Here is a 23,081-nt window from a genome sequence, read left to right as displayed (position 1 = left end):
CCCAGGACATTCTCCACGCCTTCGTCCCTGCTCAGAGCCAGGGACACCACTTGGTTTTGGAGGCAGTGATTTGACTTGTGAGAGGAAAAGCAGCTTCCTTTTGAGATTCAGGGCTGAACACAAGGCTTCCTCCCCCTCATTCATCATCACTGTGGTAATTGGAAAAGATGGCTCACTTCCGACCACGGCTGCCGAGTGCCCATGGTCATTCTGCTTTTATGGAATCATCATTTCAAGTTCCTTTCCCATGACCCGAGGGAACGCACTTTTCTAATTATAGGAGATAATTTGGAAGACGATCACAGGGGAGGAAACGGCCGTCTGGGAGTGTGGTGGGGAAAGCGATTTCCTCGGGGGCTGACTCCGTTTGTGAGCAGATGGGCAGGCGGGGGTGGTCTGGGCTGTGAGGGGACCTGTGCCCGCTTCTCAGCCACCTCCTCTCAACGGACCCTGAGGAAAACAGGGAAGTTGAAGGATGAATAGATTGTCACTTGGCGTGTGTGTCTGGGGCAACGGGGAGTGGTGGGGACTGCGGCTCAGACCCACGGATTACTGCCACCCAGGGACTCGGGTCCAGAGATGCCAGGTCTTCTAAAATTCCAACAGGAGGTGCCGGTGTACAGATTTCTGTCTCTATATGTCAGCAATGAATTCACGTTTTGGAAGAAATGGCATTAGGTTAACAAATACACACTGGGTCTGTCTATATCTGTTAATCAGGCAGGACAGGTGTGGTGGGACACATAACAGATCCCAAAGGCATCAGGCTCTGATGTCTGGAACCCACGAGTCTGTCACTTTCCATGGTCAAGGGACTTTATAGATATGATTAAGTTAGGGGCCCTGAGACAGAGGGTGCCCTTGCACCCAGGTGTACCCTGAATGCAATCACCAGTGTCTTATAAGAGAGAAGTGGGCCAGTTGCGGTGGCTCACGCCTGTAATCCCAGCACTGTGGGAGGCCGAGACAGGTGGATCACGAGGTCAGGAGTTCGAGACCAGCCTGGCCAACATGATGAACCCTCATCTCTACTAAAAAAAATTCAAAAATGAGCTGGGCGTGGTGGTGGGCGCCTGTAACCCCAGCTACTCAGGAGGCCGAGGCAGGAGAATCGCTTTAACCCTGGAGGCAGTGGTTGCAGTGAGCTGAGATCGCGCTACTGCACTCCAGCCTGGGTGACAGAGCGAGACTCCATCTCAAAACAAACAAACAAAAACAAGTGTCTTATGAGAGAGAATTGGGCCAGGCGCACTGGGTCACAGCTGTAATCCCAGAACATTGTGGGGCTGAGGCAGGAGAATCACTTGAGCCCAGGAGTTTGAGACCAGCCTGGCCAACATGGTGAAACTCCATCTCTACTAAAAACACAAAAATTACCCTGGTGTGGTGGTGGGCACTTGTAAGCCCAGTTACTTGGGAGGCTGAGGCAGGAGAATCGCTTGACTTTAGGAGGCTGAGGCTGCAGTGAGCTGAGATCGCACCACCGCACCATAGCCTGGGCAACAGAGTCAGACCCTGTCTCACACAAAAAAAAGTAAAAGGCACGGGGAGGGAGGTTTGACGCAGACAGAAAAGGAAACAGCTTCGTGTGATGGAGACAGAGGGTGCAGCAATGTGGCCAAGGACGCCTGGAGCCCTCAGGAGCTGGGAGGGAAGGACAGACCCTCCCTGCGGCCTCTGGAGGCCGCACAGCCCTGCCCGTAGCTCGGCAGTAGCTCAGTGAAATCCACTTTGGGCGTCTGGATGCCACAGCTATGAGAAGAAATGTATGTGATTTTAGGCCCCATCTGTGGTGATCTGTGACAGCAGCCCCAGGAAAACAATACAGGAGGCTAACCTGGCACAGCAAGCAGACCCCTAAACACCCTGCCCTGGGCCGACACTCCCTTGCTGGGTGCTGCTGCCCGTTCTGTTTGCTGGTCTCGTTCCAGCAGCCCCCAGGCAGTGCTTGCCCCTCGTGGGTTCCCAGACACTTCTAAAGGCAGGGGAGGCCTTGTGGGATGTGGGGCAGCCCCACGAAAGCAGGGCAGGCCGGGGAGGCAAGGTGCGGTGGGAGGGACCCTTGACCGCTGGGGCTGAGACAAAGAGTGGGGCCCGGGACCTGCCTGGTACCTCGGAGTGCCCGTCCTGTAATCCTCACACTGCCCATGATGTCAGCGCCATGCTGTCCCCATTGCATAGACAGTGAGGCTCACCGTGGCCACAAAGACCCACCAGGTTGCGGTTCCTGGGCCCTTCCGAGCCGCGTCTGCACCGGCCGTTCTCACGCCTCATCCACGGGGCTCGGGATGGCCACACTGTTCCCCCTGTGCCTGAGGAGGCAGGAGGTGGCCATGGAGCAGGGGTGAGCTGGTGCCCGGGAGGACGCTGCTGGCCCCACCTCTCTGCCCCCAACCAGGGAGGTTCCTAGAACCCCCGTTTACGGCCCTGCAGGGTGGTGGGCAGAAGCTGGCCCCACCCATTCAGCCCACGTCCACTGGGCCGCAGGCGTGTCTGTCCCACGCGACGCTCTCAGAATCCTGAGTTTTGCCAACATTGAAACCCTGTAGATTTCACCTGAAACCCTGGAGCTCCCACTTCCTCGGGAGGATCCAACAATCTGACAGCCCGGATCTGCCACGCACGTCAGAGATGGGCTGGAGTGGATCATGGCCCCCAGGACAGCCACGGCTGACTGGCCCCACGCCTCTAGCTGCCCGTGGGCCTCACGCAGCCACCCTGGAGATCGAGGGATCGTGCCCCAGTTCAGATGAATGGAGCGGGATGGTGGGTTGAATGAGGGCCCCAAAAGCTACCTCCACTCTGAACCTGTGGGTGTGGGAGTAAGGTCTTTCCAGGTATAATTAAGTTAAGGATTTCAAGATGAGGTCATCCTGGACTCGGGGCAGGAGGCCTAAATCCAGTAGGAAGCATGCTGATTAGACAATGCGAGGGCTCAGACAGTCAGAGGCAGAGACAACGCCGGAGCCCCCCAAGTGGGACAGGCCTGCAGCAGACCTAGGCCCCCAGGGGAGCTGGCCCTGCCGGCACCGTGACTTTGGACTTCCGGCCTCCAGAACAGAGACAGAGTAAGTCTCCGTTGTGTGCACCCGCCCAGTCTGTGGTCAGTGTTACAGCAGCACCAGGAGTCCCACAGAGGGCAGAGAAACAGACCACGCGAGGAGGGCAGTTAGAGGGAAAGGGCCCAGCAGACGCCCGGGCCGCCCCCCATCCCCAGTCCCTCAGCAGCAGAACGATAGTTCGCTCGACGGCAGCGGGCACAGATGAGACCCCGGCCTCCCCGGGTGACTCGCAGCGGAGGTGGCGCCCGACTAACACCTAGTCCGTAAGATTCAAGTGGAATTTGCTGGGTGGAATGCCTGAGAAATACGTCTGAAACAGCAGACTGCTGGCATCTGACGTTTTCACCTTTTATCCACAGCCCTGTACTGTTTTTTGTGCCTGGAACCAGGACTCAATGCTCAGGGCTGGAGCAGCCAGTGTGTGACCCTGAGGCCGAATGCCTCCAGCAGAAAGGGAGGAGCTGGGATTCACGTAGGGCTGGGCTTGTGAGGGTCCCACCAGCCCTCCAGGTTTCCCCAGCCACACCGCGGTTCTGCATTTCAGTCGGGGTCTGTAACACGCAGAAGTAAAGGAACTGAGGCACGCAAAGGCCGGGACGGTCAGAGGCTCCGAGTTCCCTCACCCAGAGGAGCCAGGGCCAAGTGCCAGGAGCGAGAGGGCACCGACATGAGGTCAGGCTGCCTCCCACCCAACAGCCCCACCCAGAAGGATGGTGCTGGCCGTCTCCTGGGGGCTGAGAGCGCTCAGAAAGGCAGGCATCCCTGCCAGCTTCCTCTGGTCCCTGCCCCCGAAGAGTCATTTCACACTTGGCTGCCTGCTCTCCCAGCACATGATACCTGGGATATGTGGGCGGCTGTGATTTTTCAGCTTGGAAGGAAGTGGGCTTTCAAGCTCCCGGCTTCTCTTTGAGTCACGGATTTCCATCTGTCACAGCGACTGAAGCCAATATTCCGAGAGAGGAAACAGCACAAACTGAGAGGTGGCCGGGCACAAGATAATCGGGGAGGAAGCGGCAGAGGGAGGGCACTGCTAGGAAGGTGGGAGCCACGTGGGAGCCACGCTGTGCTCCCACGCAGAGAGAAACTGGGCATGGCTGTGGCCCGAGGGAGGTGATCCCCAAACAGCCCAAACCCGGCTGTCCTGTTTTGGAGCCTCCGCCTGTCCACACCCATCCTTCAGGGCACCCGCTCTCCCTGGGCCCACGGCGCTGGCAGCCCAAGACAGGGACTCGGCCCCAGCTGAAGTTTCCCGGAACTGTGGCCTCTTCGAGCCAGACCCACCTGCCTCCCGCTGAAAAGCACTAAGAATGCTGGATTTAAACAACAACATCAACTTCTAAAAAGCAATAAATACCTGACAAGATGGCAAGAAGTTGCTAGGCCAAAAGTGAAGGGAAAACGGGAATCAGAGAAATGAGCGGGCCTGCAATTTGCTTTTTTCCTAAGGGGGTGTTCTGAATATTGTGACTTTGACATTTCAAAGAGGGAGAAAGGGGGAAGAAACCAGAGGTGCCAAATAGAAAACTCTCCCTCCATAAACAGCGGTGAGGGTGAAGCACTGGGGGACTCGACTTCAGGACGTGCAGCCTCGGCGTGGTCCAAGCAACCATCAAGACCTGAACTTGATGGAGGAGCAGCACGGGCAGGGACAGCACGGGCAGGGACAGCACGGGCAGCCTCCAGGAGCCTGGAGGAGCAAACAGAACCCTCTCCAGAGAGGAGAGCTTCCAGCCTAGGCCTTGGGTTATGCCTGCAAATCAATGTTCAACGACAACGACCAGCCTACAGTCAAACGTAACAAGGCACACAAGGAAAAGAAACACCGTGAGCAAGTGCCAGCAGAAAGAACAGAGGTGGACTCCAGACCAGGGCAGCTGCCGTGGGACAGTGGGCCCTCCCTCCACCCTCAGATTCCGGGACACCAGCAGCCGCCACCATGACCTTTGTCCAGCAAGCAGGACTCTACCCTGTTTGCAGTGGGGGAACCAGCAGCACCATCACCTCCCAGCACTCCAGGCCCCGTGTCCTTCACGTGTGTGCAATCTTGGCTGTCCACTTCAGGGAGTGTGGAGGGCAGAGGGGAGTGTGGAAGCTGCAGCAGGCAAAGCGTCCCACCAGCTCCCTTGTCCCTCTCTTTATCTCCACTATAAAAATGTAAACCGATTTAATGTGCCTGGCTATTAATTTTGATGATTACAAAGTGATGATAAAAAGGAGAGACCCTGGTTTGCTTTTGTAGATAATGTCTCTCTCTCTCTCCCAGCTTCGATTTTATCCACTCTCTCCAAATACAACAGCTAATTTCATTACAGACCAGTCTTTTGAGATTCCCTGGGGACCCAAACTAGTAACATACTGTCAATAGTGAAAAGACTGACTGCCCTTCTGAAACCATGAAGTCGTGAATATTTTGCAGGACATGGCAATACCTGTAAAATATATTCTCACTGAGACTAATATGGTGTTTGATAAATCTTCATACATAATACTTGTGTTCAACGAATATGAATATTTATGGGGCCAAAGCAAGGGAGATGGGGAATGACTGGAAGTATCTGGCGGGAAGGATTTCCTGGCCCTCTGCTTCCCTTTGGAAAGCATGCAGGGCTCCGGAACATCCCACGGCTGCTCCATGCAGCAATAAATGCCAACCTGACCCAGGTTTGGGTTTAAGGGCGGCTGGAGCAAGGATGAGGGACACTTGGGTGCACCATCACCTTGGTGGCCACCTCTGAGAGAAGCTGCAGAGAGGAGCAGAGTGGATGGGCCCCCACCCCTCCCCGCACCCATGCTGTCCTTTGATGGTGCACACGCCTGGGTCAGCTCTCTGCTCAAACCCTGACTCTGGAATCTCCTGGAAATGCCTGTCCTTTGGACACAGCCCCGCCTTGAGGGTCACAGACAGGAGGAGACCTCAGGAACCCACACACGGAGGACGGGAGGGGAAACTGGCCCTGCCCCTGGTGAAGCCCTCAGTGGAGTCCAGGGCATCTGGCTTTCCCTCAGCCACTTGAAGGGGAGCCTGCCCTGAACCCCTGTTGTCAGGGGGCAGCAGAGGCTCCATGTCTGCCCCCAAGGTTGATCCCCTTCTGCCGGGGCCCAGGTCAAAGATGAGGTTGTCAGTCCAACGCTTGTGTCAGTCTGGGCTGCTCAACAACACATGAATGCACTGGGACCCAACCTGCCTTCCTGGTCTTCTCTCCTAGTCCAGCACTCCAGACACTGTCCCTCCTGGTCCAGCGCTCCAGGCACCGTCCCTCCTGGTCCAGCGCTCCAGGCACCGTCCCTCCTGGTCCAGCATTCCAGATACTGTCTTCCCTTTCTCAATGCTTGGCTGTCCTCACTCTATAGAGTCTCCTACTATATTTATTCATCCTCCACTCATCCACCCGCCCATCCATCCACCCACCCATCCATCCACACATCCACCCACCCATCCATTCACCCACCTACCCATCCACCCACTCATCCATCCACCTGCCTCCTCATCCATTCATCCATCCACCCATTCACCCACAAATCCATCCACCCACCCACCCATACATACATACATCCACCCATCCATCCATTCACCCCCCAACTCCTCCATCCACACATCCACCCATCCATTCTTATACCCACCTACCCATCCGCCCACTCATCATCCACCATCTGCCTGCCCATCCAGTTGGATGATTAGGACTCAGATCCATCCAGCTCCGAATGTGCAGCTCAGATTCCTCGGCCATGAAGCTGTCCTGACCTTCCCCTTCAAAGCAACCCCTCTCCTGTGCCTTAGAGAGCAGACAGTGCAGGCTGCCCCCCGCCCCTGCATGACTGTGAACTCCCAGGGGGCACCTGCTCGGGGCACGGGGCACACCCTGCTGGGCCCTGCACGGTAGGGCAGTCATCTGGTGAATGAAGCATGAATCGGATCAAACCCTCTCCCCAGTGCCCCCTCCAGTTTCCCGTGGAAGCCGGGAGTTTGTGCGTCTCGGGCGGAGTGGAACTAGCTTCCGTGGGGTGGAGTCAGGCTGGAAGGTCGGGTGGACCTCGGATGGCGGAAAAGAGAAACCACAGTGGCCTTTGCCGAAGCAGCTCCATCGTTATTAAGCGCGACCTGGTGCCAGGCGCTGCTCCCAGAGCTCCTCCCGTCCGGCGTCCTCACGACAGAAGTGAATGCTGTTCTCACCCCATTTTACAGACGAGGAAGCTGAGGAGTGGGATGCTGGGCGGCCTGACAGAGGTGGCACAGGGGGAGGTGGTGGGGCCGGGCTCTGAGTCCAGGCAGCCCAGCGCTCCAGCCACGTTTTAACCACAAGGCTCTGCACCGAGCAACTAAGATAATCATGGTGGCCTCCCCTGTGTCCACCGCAAAGTGCTCGAGCCTCAGAATATTAACAGGCATTTTCCACAATTTTCTCAAAATAGTGTGAAAATAGCCCCTTGAAGAATTCAGACCCTGTCTGTTCTGTTCTGACTTAGAAGTAAAATCCGTGCTTGCTGGATTTCACACGGGGGCTACACACGGAGCTGATGCGACTGAACTATTCTGTTGAAAGTAAAAACAGCCCCTTTCTGCCGTGGGCCGTGGGCGAGGTCGCGCGGTGCCCGCTGACCTGAGAAGGTCACGGCTTCTGGGCCAGTCTCTGTGGAGGCCGCCGGTTTGGGTCCCAGCTCTGCCGCTACCAGGCTGTGCATCCACACCCAGCCCTGGTGTCCGTGCAGGAACACAAGGCCCAGAGACGGCCTCCCACACGCAGCAGAGGGCTGAGCCGCACACTCACACTCCCCACCGCGTCACACGGGTGTGAGTGACACGGCCTCAGGGGAAGACCCCTCTACGTTGGGGCTGCAATAAACCGAAACGTTAACGGGGACTTGGAGCCTGAGAAAGGGGATGGTGTCTGGCCCTGAGAAGTCTCCAGAATGTTGGAGAGTGGAGGACGGTGGGGACGCGGGGTCCTGGAGAGGGCACGGCGGGCAGGCAGCCCCTGAAACGGCCCGCCCCCCACCTCCACCTGCAGGTCTTGGGTTCCATCGTTTCCTCATCAGCCTTTCACCTCCTCTCTCACTCGAAGAGGCAGGCAGAGGCCGGAGCCGGCCAGCGGGCTGGGAGGCAACGCTACAGGCCCCAGCACCCCGTCCAGGGTCAGCTCTCCAGCAGAGGCGTGGAGCTGGATCAAAGGGGGCTCCCTGCCCGGCAGACACGGCCGTGATTCTCCACCACACAGCCTGCGGGTTCTTCCCCAGCCTGACCCCACGTCCCCATTTCACGACGCATTTTTACGCCCCTATTCTGGGAGGAAACAGATTCCCTATAACTGAGCATATACTTCCTTTAAAAATCTATTTAGTGCTACAGCTTCACTAAAAAAGGAAAAAGAAAGAAAAGGAATTTGCAGTTCTCAACCTCAGGTGACCTTGCTTCCTTCCTCCCTGGGAAACGGAGAATCCAGGAGCACTCGCGCTTCCGCCTGTGTGCAGGGAACGGCCATCGAGGTGCTGCTGGGACCTCCCGGGGCCTCGTCCCTCTTCCTGCCCGGCCGTGTCCCTGCTCTCTTTCCGCCACTTCAGCAAATCCCCCCATGCTCTGTGTGGTCCCTCGGCCACCCTTTCACATCCGACAGGAACGCCCACCCCAGCCCACTCCCTCTGCCCCCATCCCACACCCCACAGAGCACGGCCACATCCTACACCCCACAGAACACGGCCTCATCCCACACCCCACAGAGCACGGCCACATCCTACACCCCACAGAACACGGCCTCATCTCACACCCCGCAGAGCACGGTCTCATCCCACACCCCACAGAGCACGTCCTCATCCTATACCCCACAGAGCACAGCCTGCTCCCTACACCCCACAGAGCATGGCCTCATCCTACACCCCACAGAGCACAGCCTCATCCCACACCCCACAGAGCACGGCCTCATCCCACACCCCACAGAGCACGGCCACATCCTACACCCCACAGAGCACGGCCACATCCCACACCCCACAGAACACAGCCCCCATCCCACACCCCACAGAGCACGGCCACATCCTACACCCCACAGAGCATGGCCACATCCTATACCCCACAGAGCACAGCCTCATCCCACACCCCACGGAGCACGGCCTCATCCTACACCCCACAGAGCACAGCCACATCCTATACCCCACAGAGCACAGCCTCATCCTACACCCCACAGAACACAGCCCCCATCCCACACCCCACAGAACACAGCCCCCATCCCACACCCCACAGAACACAGCCCCCATCCCACACCCCACAGAGCACAGCCTCATCCTACACCCCACAGAGCACGGCCACATCCTACACCCCACAGAGCACAGCCACATCCTACACCCCACAGAGCACAGCCTCATCCTACACCCCACAGAGCACGGCCTCATCCTACACCCCACAGAGCACGGCCTCATCCCACACCCCACAGAGCACAGCCTCATCCTATACCCCACAGAGCATGGCCACATCCTACACCCCACAGAGCACGGTCTCATCCCACACCCCACGGAGCACAGCCTGAATCCCACACCCCGTGGAGCACAGCCCCCATCCCACACCCCACAGAAGCAGCTGGCAGGGTCAGCTTACCCAACTTAGGAGACAGGACCCTTGTGCCGCTCCCACCACCCCCAGGCCATACTCTCTCTCCTGCTCCTTCCACTCATGTCCTCACAGTGGGTGCCCAGACCCAGGACTTGGACTTGCCACTCTTCCGTCCACACTGGCTCCCTAGCGTGGGGTCAGCTCCTCTCCAGGGCCACCTCACCGTGGAGACCTGTGGTTTTTATTTTTTTTGAGACGGAGTCTCGCTATGTCGCCCAGGTTGGAGTGCAGTGGCCGGATCTCAGCTCACTGCAAGCTCCGCCTCCCGGGTTTACGCCATTCCCCTGCCTCAGCTTCCCGAGTAGCTGGGACTACAGGCACCGCCACCTCGCCTGGCTAGTTTTTTTTGGGTTTTTTTTTTTTTTTTTTTGGTATTTTTTAGTAGAGACGGAGTTTCACCAGGTTAGCCAGAATGGTCTCCATCTCCTGACCTCGTGATCCACCCATCTCAGCCTCCCAAAGTGCTGGGATTACAGGCTTGAGCCACTGAGCCCAGCCACCTGTGGTTTTTATTAATTCCAGGATCATCGTGGGCCACCTCACTGCGGAGACCTGCGGGTTTTATGAATTCCAGGATCATCTGTGAACAGCACAATTGGATCACACTCCAGTGAGCCTGTTAAAAGCATTAATTTGTTATCCATGAACATGTAAATACATCATAATTTTGGTAAGCCTGTGTTGAGATTTTGTTTTTAAAAATCTTCCTAAAAGCTCAAAAACGCAGTGGCCAGCTCCCCCTCGCCCAGTAGAGGCTGCGCTCAGCCCTCCCCAGCTGGCCCCACCTTCGGGCCCCTCCAGCCCCGGGGCCCAGCCTTGTCCCTCCCAACCAGGGCAGGGAAAGAAGCAGGAGGGGTGTCGGTGGGGCTGCACGGGGGCTGCTGGGAGCCACGGGAAGATCCATGGTCGACCTGGCACCTCTAGATCTCACTATTTCTCTGGCGTTCCACCAGGGTCCAGGATGGTGTTTCAAAGAGCAATTGCACTTGGCTTATTTACTTAAAATAAAACACCGATGGGCACGTTGGCTCACGCCTGTAATCCCTGCACTTTGGGAGGCTGAGGCGGGTGGATCACTTGAGTTCAGGAGTTCAAAACCAGCCTGGGCAACATGGTGAAACCCCGTCTCTATCAAAAAATAAAAAATTAGCTGGGTGTGGTGGTGTGTGCCTGTAATCCCAGCTACTTGGGATGCTGAGGCAGGAGAATTGCTTGACCCTAGGTGGTGGAGGTGAAACCCTGCCTCAAAAAAGTTTAAAAAATAAAAATAAAATGCGGACAGCCAAGGACCTGAGCACAGCCCCTCTGGCCAGGCAAGCGTGGGTGGCAGGATGCTGACCAAGAGTGCTGGATGGCTCATGGGGCTGGGCGGGTTCTGGGCAGGCCTGACCCAGAACAAGAGACAAGGTGGGTGCTCGGGGAACCCACATGGCCGCCTCTCCTCAGGGCCAGAGGTGGGGCTCGAAGAGCACCTGCCCTTCGTGCCCCAGCTTTCGGTCCAGCCTCCAATGCAGGGGCCTCAGGCCACCAGGGACACGAATCTGCCATCCCATCAGCACAGGGCCTCAGGGCCTCACAGGTGGCATCCACGCTTGAATCCCGGCACAGTGTCGCAGCTGCAGCTGTAGGATCATGCAGAGCTGGTGACTTGCAGGTTCGGGGCCGCCCTAAACCTCCTGGTGGATTCTGGGATGTGCACCCTGACTGACCTCCCAGCTGGGCCTGCATCCTGGCATGTGGGCGGTGCCGACGCCTGGGGCCAGTTATGACCAGGCCAGTCCCACAGGGCACTCCTCCCGCCCTCTGCCAGTGGCTGGCTAGGTGCTCAGAGACGACACAGTCCTAACAGAGAGGCAGGAAGCTTGCGTGTCCCCAAACGTCCCTGCGGGGCCTCCCGCCTCTCAGGGCCCTGCTCATGCACACCTGGTGGCTGCACAGGTCCTCTGGACGCCGGCGGCGGCTCTCTGGGAGGGAGGAGCAGAGACAGACCTGGGTGTCCGTGGCCGCCACCGAGCCACCAAGCCTGCAGCGTGCGTGCGTGCCTGCACGGGAGGGACACTCCCCGTGGTTGAAGTGCTGTGATGGCGAATTCTGCGTCCGCCGAGAGGGCCTTGGATGCCCAGGTGGCTGGAAGTATTGCTTCCAGGTGCGTCTGTGCGAGAGTCGAGTCTGAATCAGGGGCTGAGGAAGAAAGGTCTGTCCTCCCCGGTGCGGACAGGGAGCAGCCCCTCCTCGGAGGCCCGGCTGGAACAGAAAGGCAGAGGACGGCAGCTTCATGTCCTGCGTGAGCTGAGACCTCCCTCTGCTCCTGCCTGTGGACGTCGGACGGAGCTGCCAGGTCTCCGGCCTTTGGGGTAGAAGTTGTGCCATTCTCCCCAGCGTGACCCCGGCTTTCAGGTCTCTGCACTCAGGCCAAAGGACCCCACCCGGCTTCCCTGGCCTGCAGCGTGCAGACGGCAGATGGTGGGGCCTCCTGGCCTGCATAGTCGCGGGGCCAATCCTCGCTCTGCATCTCCTCTCAGGTCTCTCTCTCTCCACTGGCTCGGTTCCTCGGGAGAGCCCTGACCCACGCACCAGCCGAGTTTGCTTTTCATCAAGCCTTTCCGTCTGGTGCAGGTCAACACCCCACTCCGCCACGCACACAGCTGTGCCCGGCACCACACACGTCCACAGGTCACCTCGGGTCCCTCAGGTGCTCCTCCCGCAGCCCCACATAGGCAGAAGGCATTCCTCAGGCCTGGGAGCCCAGCCTCCCGCGTCCTTCTAAGGGCAGCCGGATTTCCTGTGGAGCCCGTGTCTTCTCCACTCTCAGCGTCCTGAGGTCCGGAGGGCAGGGACCCCACCATGCAGGCAGGGATACGAGGCAGGCGCTCCTAAGGAAAAGGGGCAGCAAGCAGCCCCCGCCACTGGGTCATGCCTCACCCTCCACCAGAACCACTGGGCCGCTGGGTCCCGTTAGCGTTCACTCTGTTAGACTTGAGTTTTCTGTAGCTGAAAATCAAAGATCTCAGCTGCTAACAGAGCTGGCGAGCCTCAAGCTGCTCCCGCAGAAACAGCTCCTGCAGCGACGTCCCCAAGTCCGCGTGGGTACAACGTGCCAGGGCCGGCCGCCAAGCCCAGGAGCCTCCCCGCAGCACATCCACACGCGCTTGTTTTGTTTTTATTTGTTGCTGTTGTTTAAACTCAGGCTGAGAGGCACAGAACGCCCCGGGGAGAGTGCAGCCCGCAGAGCTGGGAGCTCGCTTCCTGGGTTCCGATTCAACCTCGAGCACACTGGTGCAGCAGACACGGCCCAGAGCCCTCGAGGGCCACGTGGCGCAGACGCCCCCACCTCAGATCTTTCCGGATTCCTGGGGAATCTGTCGTCTCTGCAGAAGCTTGAGTTCATATTACTTAACAGTTTCTTTTAAATCGACCCATCTTTTAAGTTCAATTAATTCGTTTCTTAAATAAGTGATGGGTTGGCACCAAAAATAGAAAACATGTATCGTTTTACTAGTAAATATCAGTAAACAGAATGGAAACAGGATGTTGCATTGAGAGTCTGGCCAGGCGTGCCTGTTAGAAGGCCCGTGTGCCCGGGAAAGGCCCCTCTCCTACGAAGAGAGAGGTTGTCCAGGTCAGAGGCCAAGAGGCAGGTCCTGGTGCCGTGGGAAAGGGTGGAGGAGGGTGGAGGGAAGCTCCCGCAGCGTGATCTGATTCTCTCCAACTCCATGTCCCTGGGCCAGCTCAAGGCCTCCGCCCCCACCAGGCACGCTCGGGGTGGAGAAGCAGCAGCCCACCTCATCTCAGAGGCAGAGGGGAGGTGGGCGGTGCCAGCGGGCGGTCCTTCTGCTGTGCTGGGTGCCTCCTTCAGTGCCCACAGGGCCCCCCAAGGCTGTTGCTCCGGGCACCCCCCTTTTACAGACAGGGAAACTGAGGTGCAGGGGGCGTGTGACCGGCCCACAGTCGTGCAGCTGAGGAGGGAAGAGCTGGGTTTGAACCCAGGCAGTCGACGCCATAGTCAGCGAGGCAGGTGCCCAGGGTGGGCTCTTGCTCCAGGGGCCTCCTGGCGTCCCAGTGGGGAGGAGGGTGCCTGGCAGTGGGTGGAGCCAAATGCTGCTCAACGTCCATGACCCACCATGGGGCAGCCCCACCAGGAAGAACTGCCCGGCCTGTGTCAGCCCTGACTGAGGCCCCCATCGGTGCGGGATCGAGGCCCTGTCAGTGCGGGATCGAGGCCCTGTCGGTGCGGGATCGAGGCCCCCGTCGGTCCAGAATCGAGGCCCCTGTCAAGGCCCCTGTTGGTGCGGGATCGAGGCCCTGTCGGTACAGGATCGAGTCCCCCATCAGTGCGGGATCGAGGCCCCCGTCGGTCCGGAATCAAGGCCATGGTACACCAGCCACTCTGGAGACCTTGGTTTCCCGTCTGCTGATGAGTCGCCCGTCTCATCTGGGTCCTGGCAAATTCAAGTGAAACTGAAAATGTGCTTCAAGCAGCCGGGAGACAGGCACCACCAGAGATGGGACCTCAGTGCCCCCGGGAAACGGGCACCCACAGCGTCACATCCCTCGTCAAGAACCTTCTGGCACGGCCCGGAGCCTAGGAGTGCAGCCAGCCTCCTTCCGAGGCCTATGGGCTGTCCAGGAGACCGAGGCCTGCCCTGGTACCTCATTATCTCCCTCACTCACTTCGCCCTGACCACCCTGACCCCAGGGCCCACTGGGGCCTCTGCACCTGCCACTGACACCCGGCACTTCCCCCCGATTCTCTCCTGGCAGCTCCTTCTCCTCATTCACAATTCGGAGAGTGGCTCCCTCCCCACCCAGCTGTGTGTGTTCCAGGTCACTGCAGTGGCACCAAACAGGGAGGCTCCACCCCACACACCTGTCACCTCACACGGGACCCCACACAGCTGTCCCCTCACAGACCTGTCTCCTCACACAGGAGGCCGGGAGTCGGATGTCAGGTGCGCAGGGCCACACTCCCTCTGAAGGCCGTGGGTAAGACACATCCTGCCTCTGCCAGGGCCCCCAGCTGTGGCCACACCACTCCAGTCCCCGCCTCTGCCCCCACGGGGCCTCCTCCCCTCCAACCCCCCATGGTCTCTCCTCGTCTTATAAGGACCACAGTCATTGGATTTGGGGCCCACCGAATCCCCAGTCCTGGCTGAGGGCATCTTAACTAATCACCTCTGCAAAGACCCTGTTTCTAAATAAGCCACTTTCCGAGGTTCCAGGTGGACGTGAGCTTCCGGGCGGGCCCCATTTAACCATCCCCCCCCACCCAGGTACCCATTCATCCACATCACTCGGGCCTCCTCATAGGTTTGGCTCTGTCTGAGACCATCTGGACGATGCAGCGCGCTCACTCCCTGTCTTCCTCCCTAGGATGTCAGCCCCTGAGGTGGGGACATCTCTGCTCAGGCCCAGGTCCTCAGCGCAGTGCGCGAACGCAGCAGGTGTTCACGGCTTTGCCGGGAAGGAACAGACGTGCGGCGCACGAGGTGGTGCCGCTGCCCACAGACACAGGCCTTCGGGTTGAAGGGGCCGGGCCCACAAATGCCAGTTCGAGCACAGCAAAGACCCGGGACCCCCGTCCGTGGCTCAGTCGTCCCACGGAAGGCTCCGGGAGGGGTGAGTGTCTGCACAGGAAATGGGGGCGTCTCCCCGACCCCAGCTCCTGTCACCCCTTCACAGTTTGTCCCCTCCTACTTCCAGAACTCAGGCAGCACCATGGGCGTCCCTAGGCATGGGAGCGGGGTTTGTAGGCTCTGCGAGGATGGAGGCGGAAGCAGTCCTGGGCGGCCTTCTGGGAGGGCATCATGAGCCCAGGAGACGGGGTGCAGAGCCCAGGGCCGAGCCGCTTCCATGCTACAAGATGATGCAACCCTTGGCACCTTTTCAATGACTGGAATATGAGTTTCTCCTTTCTGTGACTGGCAACCAGAGGGCGGACTGTGAGACAGGCTGACACCAGTCTCCTCGCTGAGTGGCGGGACAGCCATCATTCTCCTCACCATCCCGTAAGGGAAGCCCAGGCCACAGGGCATCTCCTAGGGCGTGAGAGCCGTGCGTCAGCCTTGCCCCCTCCTCCAGCGCCTCCCGGCTTCTCCACCTCCTTGTCCCTTCACAGGCATCTGTGCTTGTTCAAGAGAGAACGGGCCACTGACCACACGGGTCTGAAGACACGGATCCCGTCCTGCCCGCTTGTCCTCAATGGGATATCTGACATGGAAATTTACAGACTTATTTTTGTCAAGTTTCCAGCCAATGAAGGATAAACTGTCCTTTCAGAAAATAGTTCCAAGACTCTGAAATACGCAGGTTGCTGAGCTGAATTGTAAATGCAAACACTCAGCCCAGCACACGCCGACGCGGGGATCACCGCCTGCCTGGGTCGTTCCTAGAAGCTTGGGCTGCTGCGTTTGCAGACAGAAGGCCCCACGCAGGTCTGCTCCGCCCCAAGGGAAGTGGCTGACAAGTGTTTAGGAACTCATCTCCCCCAGGACTCAAAGGTGCAGGTCTGCAGAGAGCCCAGCCTCCGGGTCAAGGGAGCAGGCTGAGTGGCTCTGACCCGTCTATGGTCACAGGGGGTCAAAATCCCCAACAAATCCGGGGGGCAGCTGTGGGGAGGACGGCTGTGTGCGAACGCACGCGAGGAAGAGAACGCACAACCAAAATGTGTTCATCTCCTCAGCCGGGAAATGCCAGACTCCTCCGAGTGTCAGGAGGCCCAGCGGACGTCGGGAAACAGGAGAGGCAATTCCCATCCTGTAGCCACGAACCAGCCTCGTCATCGGAGTCAAAGCGGGGGCTCTGGCCGTGCCTAGTAACTATTTTTTCACTTTTTGTAGTAAATCCGCAATCATGGGGAAGCTGTGAAACTCCGCCGGGGCCTGGAGGTTAATGATCCAGGCGGAAAAACGGTCACCACGTCAATGCTGCTGCCATTTTGAAGCGAGACCTGCTGGGGCCGCGCCTGAAGCCTTCAGGGCACTGCAACTGTCTTCCCGGCCACGGCCACTCCGGCCGTTTGGATCAGCAACGTGGGGTGTTGTGACACACGGAGGGAATTCAGGGGAGGGTAGAGACGATGAACTCAAGCTGGAAAGGCCTCCTGGAACCAGCAGGAGTCATTTGGGAAATAAAACTCACGAGTGAATAGGAAAAGCTTTCTGCTGGAAACCGCATTTCCTCGCAAGGAGAATTTCTCAAAGCATTTCCAAAATGGAAATGCTTACGCAGAGCAGACGCTTGGAAAGCCCTTTTTAGAAACCCACACCTGACACCCTCCAGAGCTCTCGAGGGAGGGTGTGCCGGAGCCGGCAGAGCGGGGGCCGCAGGACACGCTGAGATGCACGCTGGGCGGCAGCCAGGCACTGCTGGGACCCGACCCTGTGTGCCTCCGACCGCGCCTTCTGCACCACCCCACGCAGCTCCGATGGCACTGTCTGCGAGCTCCTGCCTGGCCTTCACTCATCACACAGGACTGACGGGCACGTGCTTTGTGCCGGGCACGCCAGAGACGCTGTCCTCGTGCAGCTGATGTGCCCGTGCCGCGTCCGAGACCCCGGACCAGCGGCTGTGGACGGGACAAGGGCAGTGTGGGCCGACCGCCTGTCACTTTGACGGCACGGCGTCTTTGGACTGGCTCCCCAAGTTCACGCTCTGCCGTGTGGTCTGCCTGCCGCTGAAGCAGACGCCATCGCCCCTGCTCTTGTCGGGGAGACACCCTCCCGTCTAGCCTGCCGCCCCTCTGCAGCCGGGTGCAAGGCAAGCGTTGGGTGGCCTGGCATTCTCCCCCCACCTCCCCTTTCTCACCTCCCCGGCCTCTACACTCTGGTTCAGCCAGGTCTTCACTGGTAGTCACTCATGGTGCTGGGACTCCTGGCAGTGTTTTGCGTCTGAATTAGAGTTCTGGGCCCCCACTGTGGCGAAGGCAGCCTGGGGAGATACGCCCCTTGGCAACCTGACCACCCCTTCCCCAAGTCCACCAGCCCCACAGGAACATCCCCTCGGCTGCTGCTCTGCACACACTCTGGGGCTTCCCAAAGCAGGGGCTGCGTCCCAGTGGGCCCAGCTTGCAGACATGGCTGTGGGCCATGCACGGGCACAGCTCCATGAGACGCCACTCCTCTTCAGGCCTTGCTCTCCCGAGTTCTTCTGGCATCGTACTCATGTGGCCCTGGCTCAGGCCTCCCTTGGGCACAGGGCAGGCCTTGGTGGGGCAGCTTCTTCCCTTGAGGACAGGGCGGGCCTCGGTGGGGCGGTGTCTTCCCTCGGGCACAGGGCAGGCCTCGGTGGGGCGGCACCTGCTGGAGTCTCCAGGCTGTTCCTATGACACTCAATCACCTTCTACTCACGGGTGCACTGGAGACACACAAGTGTCTCTTAAGTTCATTTAAACAAAACAATGAATTGCTTGGAGAAAAACCCCCTCGCTTGCTCACTGGACAGATATACATGGAGCGCCGTGTTTGTGGTACCGTCAGAGGCCTTGGGCGTCAGAGCCGGGACCAGACAGACACGGCCTCGCCCTCAGTGGACACGAGCGAGGTGTCACACAGTCATGGGGGGATGCATGAGGCACGTGGGAATTCCTGAGACTGGAGGGAGCCTGAGTCTGTGTTTCTGGAGAGGGGGGCGTGGGCAGGACAAGTGTGCAATGAGCGCGGGCCACACCCCAACCTTCTCTGGCCAGCAACCACCTGGCCACAGTGGGGCCTTCTGTTTTTTCAGTTTAAACTTTTAGTAACTACAGAAGCCTAGATCCCTCTGAAACCAATGCCACCTCGCCGGACCTCTCTGGGCCCTGTGGTCCACCCTGTCCCAGTCTCCCAGCTTTCCTGCTGCTCAGGCCCAGACCTCTCATACCTGAGCCTGCCCTGTGACCTGGGCTGGGGCAGGTCAGTTAGATGGAATTCACACGTGTGTGCTCTGAATTTTAGAAACGACCTCCCTCACCACCAACCGACAAAAGGAAAACTTCCCATCGCCATCCCCGGCTCCATCCTCCGTTCAGAGCCTTTCTTCCTGAGGGGCAGGAGGGCCGGAACCGCGCCAGGCGGGGGCAATTCTCCTCTCCCAGCAGAGTGAGTCCAGCCGCCGCGACGTGGGCAGCCCTGCTCCCTGGTGGTGACCTTCACCCCCTCCACGCCCACAGCAACAAACAGCCCAGCGTGACTTAGCGCTGCCCAGGCCTCGCATGGACACAGGGTGGGCCCTGCAAACGCCTAGAGAAAGTGGGGGCTCTTTGTCTCCCTCTCCCCTTCCCAACCCGAGGGGCTTGAAAATTTTCTTAAAGGCAGATGGGTTTGAATACCCAGACAACTGAACAGAGACCGTTCCTCCCGTTCTTTTCCTTGAGTTTAGAGGCTCTGAAATTTAGTGTTTATGAGACTTCCTGTGTCTGCTGCGTGCACAAAACCATGGATGCTGTCATTTATGTGCAATTGAAAATATTCAGAAGGACGGTTTTTGTGTATAAACATTTTTTCCTTGCCTTGAGCGCTGAATTTAGAAGCAAACGTACACAGAGGAGTGACCACACAGAACTTCCTTAACCAGCATCCCTCCGGGGCCTCATGAATTTGAAACTGCACATATTTCTTAGGACTTCTTTGCCAAGGTCAATGGACATCCCAAAGAAAGGCCACTGGACCAGCGGAGGCAGGGTTCGGGGAGAACTTCAGATTCCAGGCCCCTCCGCAGCCCGACGGCCCTCCTGCTCCTCCACTCCGAGGAAGACGTGGACTTCCTTCCACCAGGCCCCTCCCAGCCAGCGGAGGAATTCCAGGAAGCAATCAAGGCAGGGAAAAGTGATCAATCCATCTTGTTTTGGATTTCCCCCTCTCCTTTCTAAACTCAGACAGATTAGTATCGAGTGGGAGCTCCCAGGAATCAGTCTTGCATCCTGGGATGTCACATTCTGGAACAGGCTGTGATGGAAGCAGGCTGCCTCCTCCAGGGAGCCTCCTTCCACACCCTGAACACCGACGGCCTGTGCCAGCATCGGAGCGGGTAATGCTGTTTCGAACGGCCTCGTGGGGACAAACGTCAAGCCTCTACTGCACTGCCCTCCCCTTAGGGCCCAACCAGGGGTGAGAGTAATTTGGTGTCTCCCACCATTTCCTGGGGCCAAGATTGACTGACTCTTGGGTTAGACACTGTGCCAGGCCCACTGGTCACAGAGAGGAGCGCGGCACAGCCTCATCATAGAGGAGGATGGAACTCGGCCTCATCAAAAGGTGGACGGCAGACAGAGCAGACAGATGGTGGGGGCAGTTCAGAGGCAGGCTGACAAGGGAGGAAGCTGGGATGAAGGAAAAGAAGGAGAAACTATTTTAAAAGCAAGAAAGGAGGAAGGGGGAGGGAAGCGAAGAGGAAGAAGGGAGGGGAAAGAGGACCAGAGGACGGGGGACGGGAGAAGGTACTGGGGGCGGCGGGCTGGGGCAGGGGGAGACACACTTTCCTGGAATGCTTCCTGATCTCCCGCTAATGTCAGCAAAGCAGATCATGGGTCCTGGCTTTTTCCACCACCAAGAATCCCAGCCGATTCTCACCTTGAAGGGTGAGGCAGGGAAAACGAATCACAGGGCCGAGCTGCCCTCGTGGTGTTACACAACCTCAGCGTGCTGCCAATGTTTTTATGTAATCCTCCGACTCTCCCCATAAAACAGACCATAACACCGTGGCAAGCACACTTCAATAGAGCCATGTGCTATTGCCAGGCACGCCGCCTTCCGGGAGACGAATTGCACTGCCGGGCGGCCAGGCGGCTGCTTGAACTACTTTTCTCCCCTCGTGGCTCCAGCTGAGTCAGAAAGATCAGAGAAGCCACAGAGCTCACCAAGCACAGCTCTGTGGAAACTCAGGGATTCTGTGGGTGATGGTGCTCGGGAAGTCGGGCTGCTCTGAGCCAGACAAAGCTGGGACGACCCCTCGTCATGGGGACTCACTTTCCCTCCCACCCCACGGCCTGTCTGCAGCTTGCCCTCGAGAGAGGGTGCGGCTCCTGAAGGAAACGAACGACCACCCCCGTGTCTTCGCCCCCACACACAGCAGGCACGTCCGGAGCCCGCGCTGCCCGCGTAACCCCACACAGCAGGCACATCTGGAGCCCGCGCTGCCCGCGTAACCCCACACAGCAGGCACATCCGGAGCCCGTGCTTGCCCGCGTAACCCCACACAGCAGGCACATCCGGGGCCCGCGCTGCCCGCGTAACCCCAGCTCCCGTCACCTCCCACTCCAGCCTGTTCCGGATGCTTTCTGGAGGAGGTTTGCTGGGGCTGCCAATGCAGAAACCTGAATCATCGACAGGGAACGGAAAGCCACGTCGGGTAGTGATGTGGGCACATGCAAACTTTCTCCTCCTGCCTGGTGCCCTGATGCAGCGCGGCCTTGGGGGCAGCTGCTCCTCCGGTCCTGCTCCAGGAGGGTAGAGCGAGTGGAAAAGTGCTTGCTCTCAGCAGCTGTGGCCGCTGGCCCTGACCTGTGGTGACACCGGTGCTGCCACTCGGGCTGACCTACGTCCACTCGTGATGAAATAGACCCACCAGGAGCTGGATGCTTTCATAGACTCTGGGGCTCCCAGGTGCCACAACCTGCGTCTCCCCGGGTAATGAGTCCTGCCAAGCCCTGCTTGATCCTCAACTCCATCCTCCCACGAGTCTCAGGTCTCAGCCTCATGCTTCTCCCATAACAACTTTCTAACGAGGCCTTGGGCACCCCCAGGACAGGGGCTGCCCAGCACAGTGGTTGAAGCATTTGGTGCCTTCGAACCTCAGGGGCAAAGGATACGGCACCAGCAGCCTCCCAGGGGTGGTGTCCCCACCCTCCTCTTGCCCCACCTTCAAGAGTGGAGGGATCCGCCGCAGCCTAAACCTGACGCCCCCGCCTAAACCTGATGCCCCCCACTCCTGGAGCTCCAAGCCAGCCCCCGCCCCACACTCCTGGACCTGGGGCACTGCCTGCTCCTAGACCCCTGCAGAAGTTCCCCTGGGGAGTAAGTTTGGAGTCATTGTGAGGGCAGGGGGACTCCTCAAGTCTCCCCTGGAGGGGTGGGTGCCGTGGGGCGGGGGGGGGGGCACCCAGGTTGCTGCCTGCTGCTAGAGGGGCCTCCGCGGCCCTTCCCTTTCCTCTCTCCTGCATATTCCCTCCCACAGGGGCGCAGAGGGGCGCCCACCCGAGTCCGGCCTGACCCATCGCGCCCGGGGTGGCCGCTGTACCCAGCAGGGCTTCCCCTGCCCCCTGGCGCCCCCGCTCACCGTTGAGCTGGTTGTAGACCACCTCCTCCAGGTGGTCCAGGCGCTGCAGGATGGCCTCGCGGTCCCCCAGCGCGCCCACCTTGGCGTGTCGGCTGCGCACCCGGCGGTCGCCGCTCACGATGCGCACGAGCTCCTGGGAGCGGCCCTGCAGGCGGCAGTACACGGAGAACAGGACGATGCCCACGAACACCAGGATGTTCACCGTCAGCAAAGTTCGGATCTTCCTGGCCACCGCCATGAACGCGGCTGCAGCGGGGGCCTCACTCGCGGGGCATCCCCAGCATCCCCGCCCGGGCCTGGGCTTCGGCTTCGGCTTCGGGGACCATGAGCCGCCCGGGGCTGCGGGGCTCGGCCGGGAGCTGTCCCTTCAGCACCAGCTCAGCGCGCCCGGCCACTGCCGCCCGGGGTCCCCCAGAGCGCAGGGGGCTGCCCGGGGCTGGGGTCGCGGGGCGCGGCCGGCATCCCCCACTCAGAGGGCGCGGCCCCGCCCCGGGGAGCGGCGAGGGGGGCCGGGGGCGCCGGGGGCGGCGGGGAGGTGCGGGCGGGCGGCGCTCGGTGTCGGTGCCGGCTCCTGTCCTGCCCGCCCCGCAGCCACCGCGCCGGTGCAGAGTGACGCGGCCTCAGCTCAGCTCATCTGCATCCGCGGCCCCGGGACCGCCCCGCCCCGCCTCCCCCGCCCCACAAGGCCGCCCCCCGGGACCGCCCCGCGCGCCCGCCCCGCCCCCCACCGCGCCCCCGGGGACCCCAGCACAGCAGGTCCGGGGGCAGCGCGCAGAGCCTGGGCCAAGGGCACGGGCGCGGGGGGCGGGGCAGGCGCGGACCCTCCCTCCCCAGGACCCGCCAGACGCCCGCGGCTCCCAATGGCCAGCGCGGTCCGAATCGACCCCAAGCTTCACCCGAGGGCAGCGGGGCCCCCGGGAATGCCCGGCCAGGGCGGTGTCGCCGGCGTGAATGGGGGAGGGGGCGGCCGGGGCAGGACCCGGGGCAGGGCCGCTCTGGTGGTCTCCTGCCCACCCCTCCCCAAGCCCAGCTCCCGGCCTCCCTCCCTCTGCCCCGTCCAGGGCTGAGGACTGGGGAAGCCGAGTCCCGGGGCGGGTGTGGGGGGTGGGGCTTGGGATGCAGCAGGGGACCCCGAAGCCACCAGCAGGGGAGAAGGCCCCGTCCCTGAGCCAGGC

The 23,081-nt window shown here is 59.9% G+C and overlaps 1 protein-coding gene across 1 annotated transcript in view; it reads right to left on the bottom strand.

Annotated features, from left to right (window-relative positions):
* The window catches only part of LOC105490556 (polypeptide N-acetylgalactosaminyltransferase 9), a 119,612-nt gene extending 97,091 nt beyond the window's left edge, over positions 1-22,521 (bottom strand). The window contains exon 1 of the mRNA XM_011756317.2: positions 21,907-22,521. Within this exon, the coding sequence (XP_011754619.1) occupies positions 21,907-22,144 (238 nt within the window). The 5' untranslated portion in view covers positions 22,145-22,521. The remainder of the gene's footprint in view (positions 1-21,906) is intronic.
* Between the last annotated feature and the right edge of the window lie 560 nt (positions 22,522-23,081).

The sequence above is a fragment of the Macaca nemestrina genome, chromosome 10, assembly GCF_043159975.1.
Source record: "Macaca nemestrina isolate mMacNem1 chromosome 10, mMacNem.hap1, whole genome shotgun sequence".
In the NCBI taxonomy this organism is placed as follows: domain Eukaryota; kingdom Metazoa; phylum Chordata; class Mammalia; order Primates; family Cercopithecidae; genus Macaca; species Macaca nemestrina.
The sequence above is the reverse complement of the archived record's forward strand: the minus strand, read 5'-3'. Positions and strand labels throughout refer to the sequence as shown.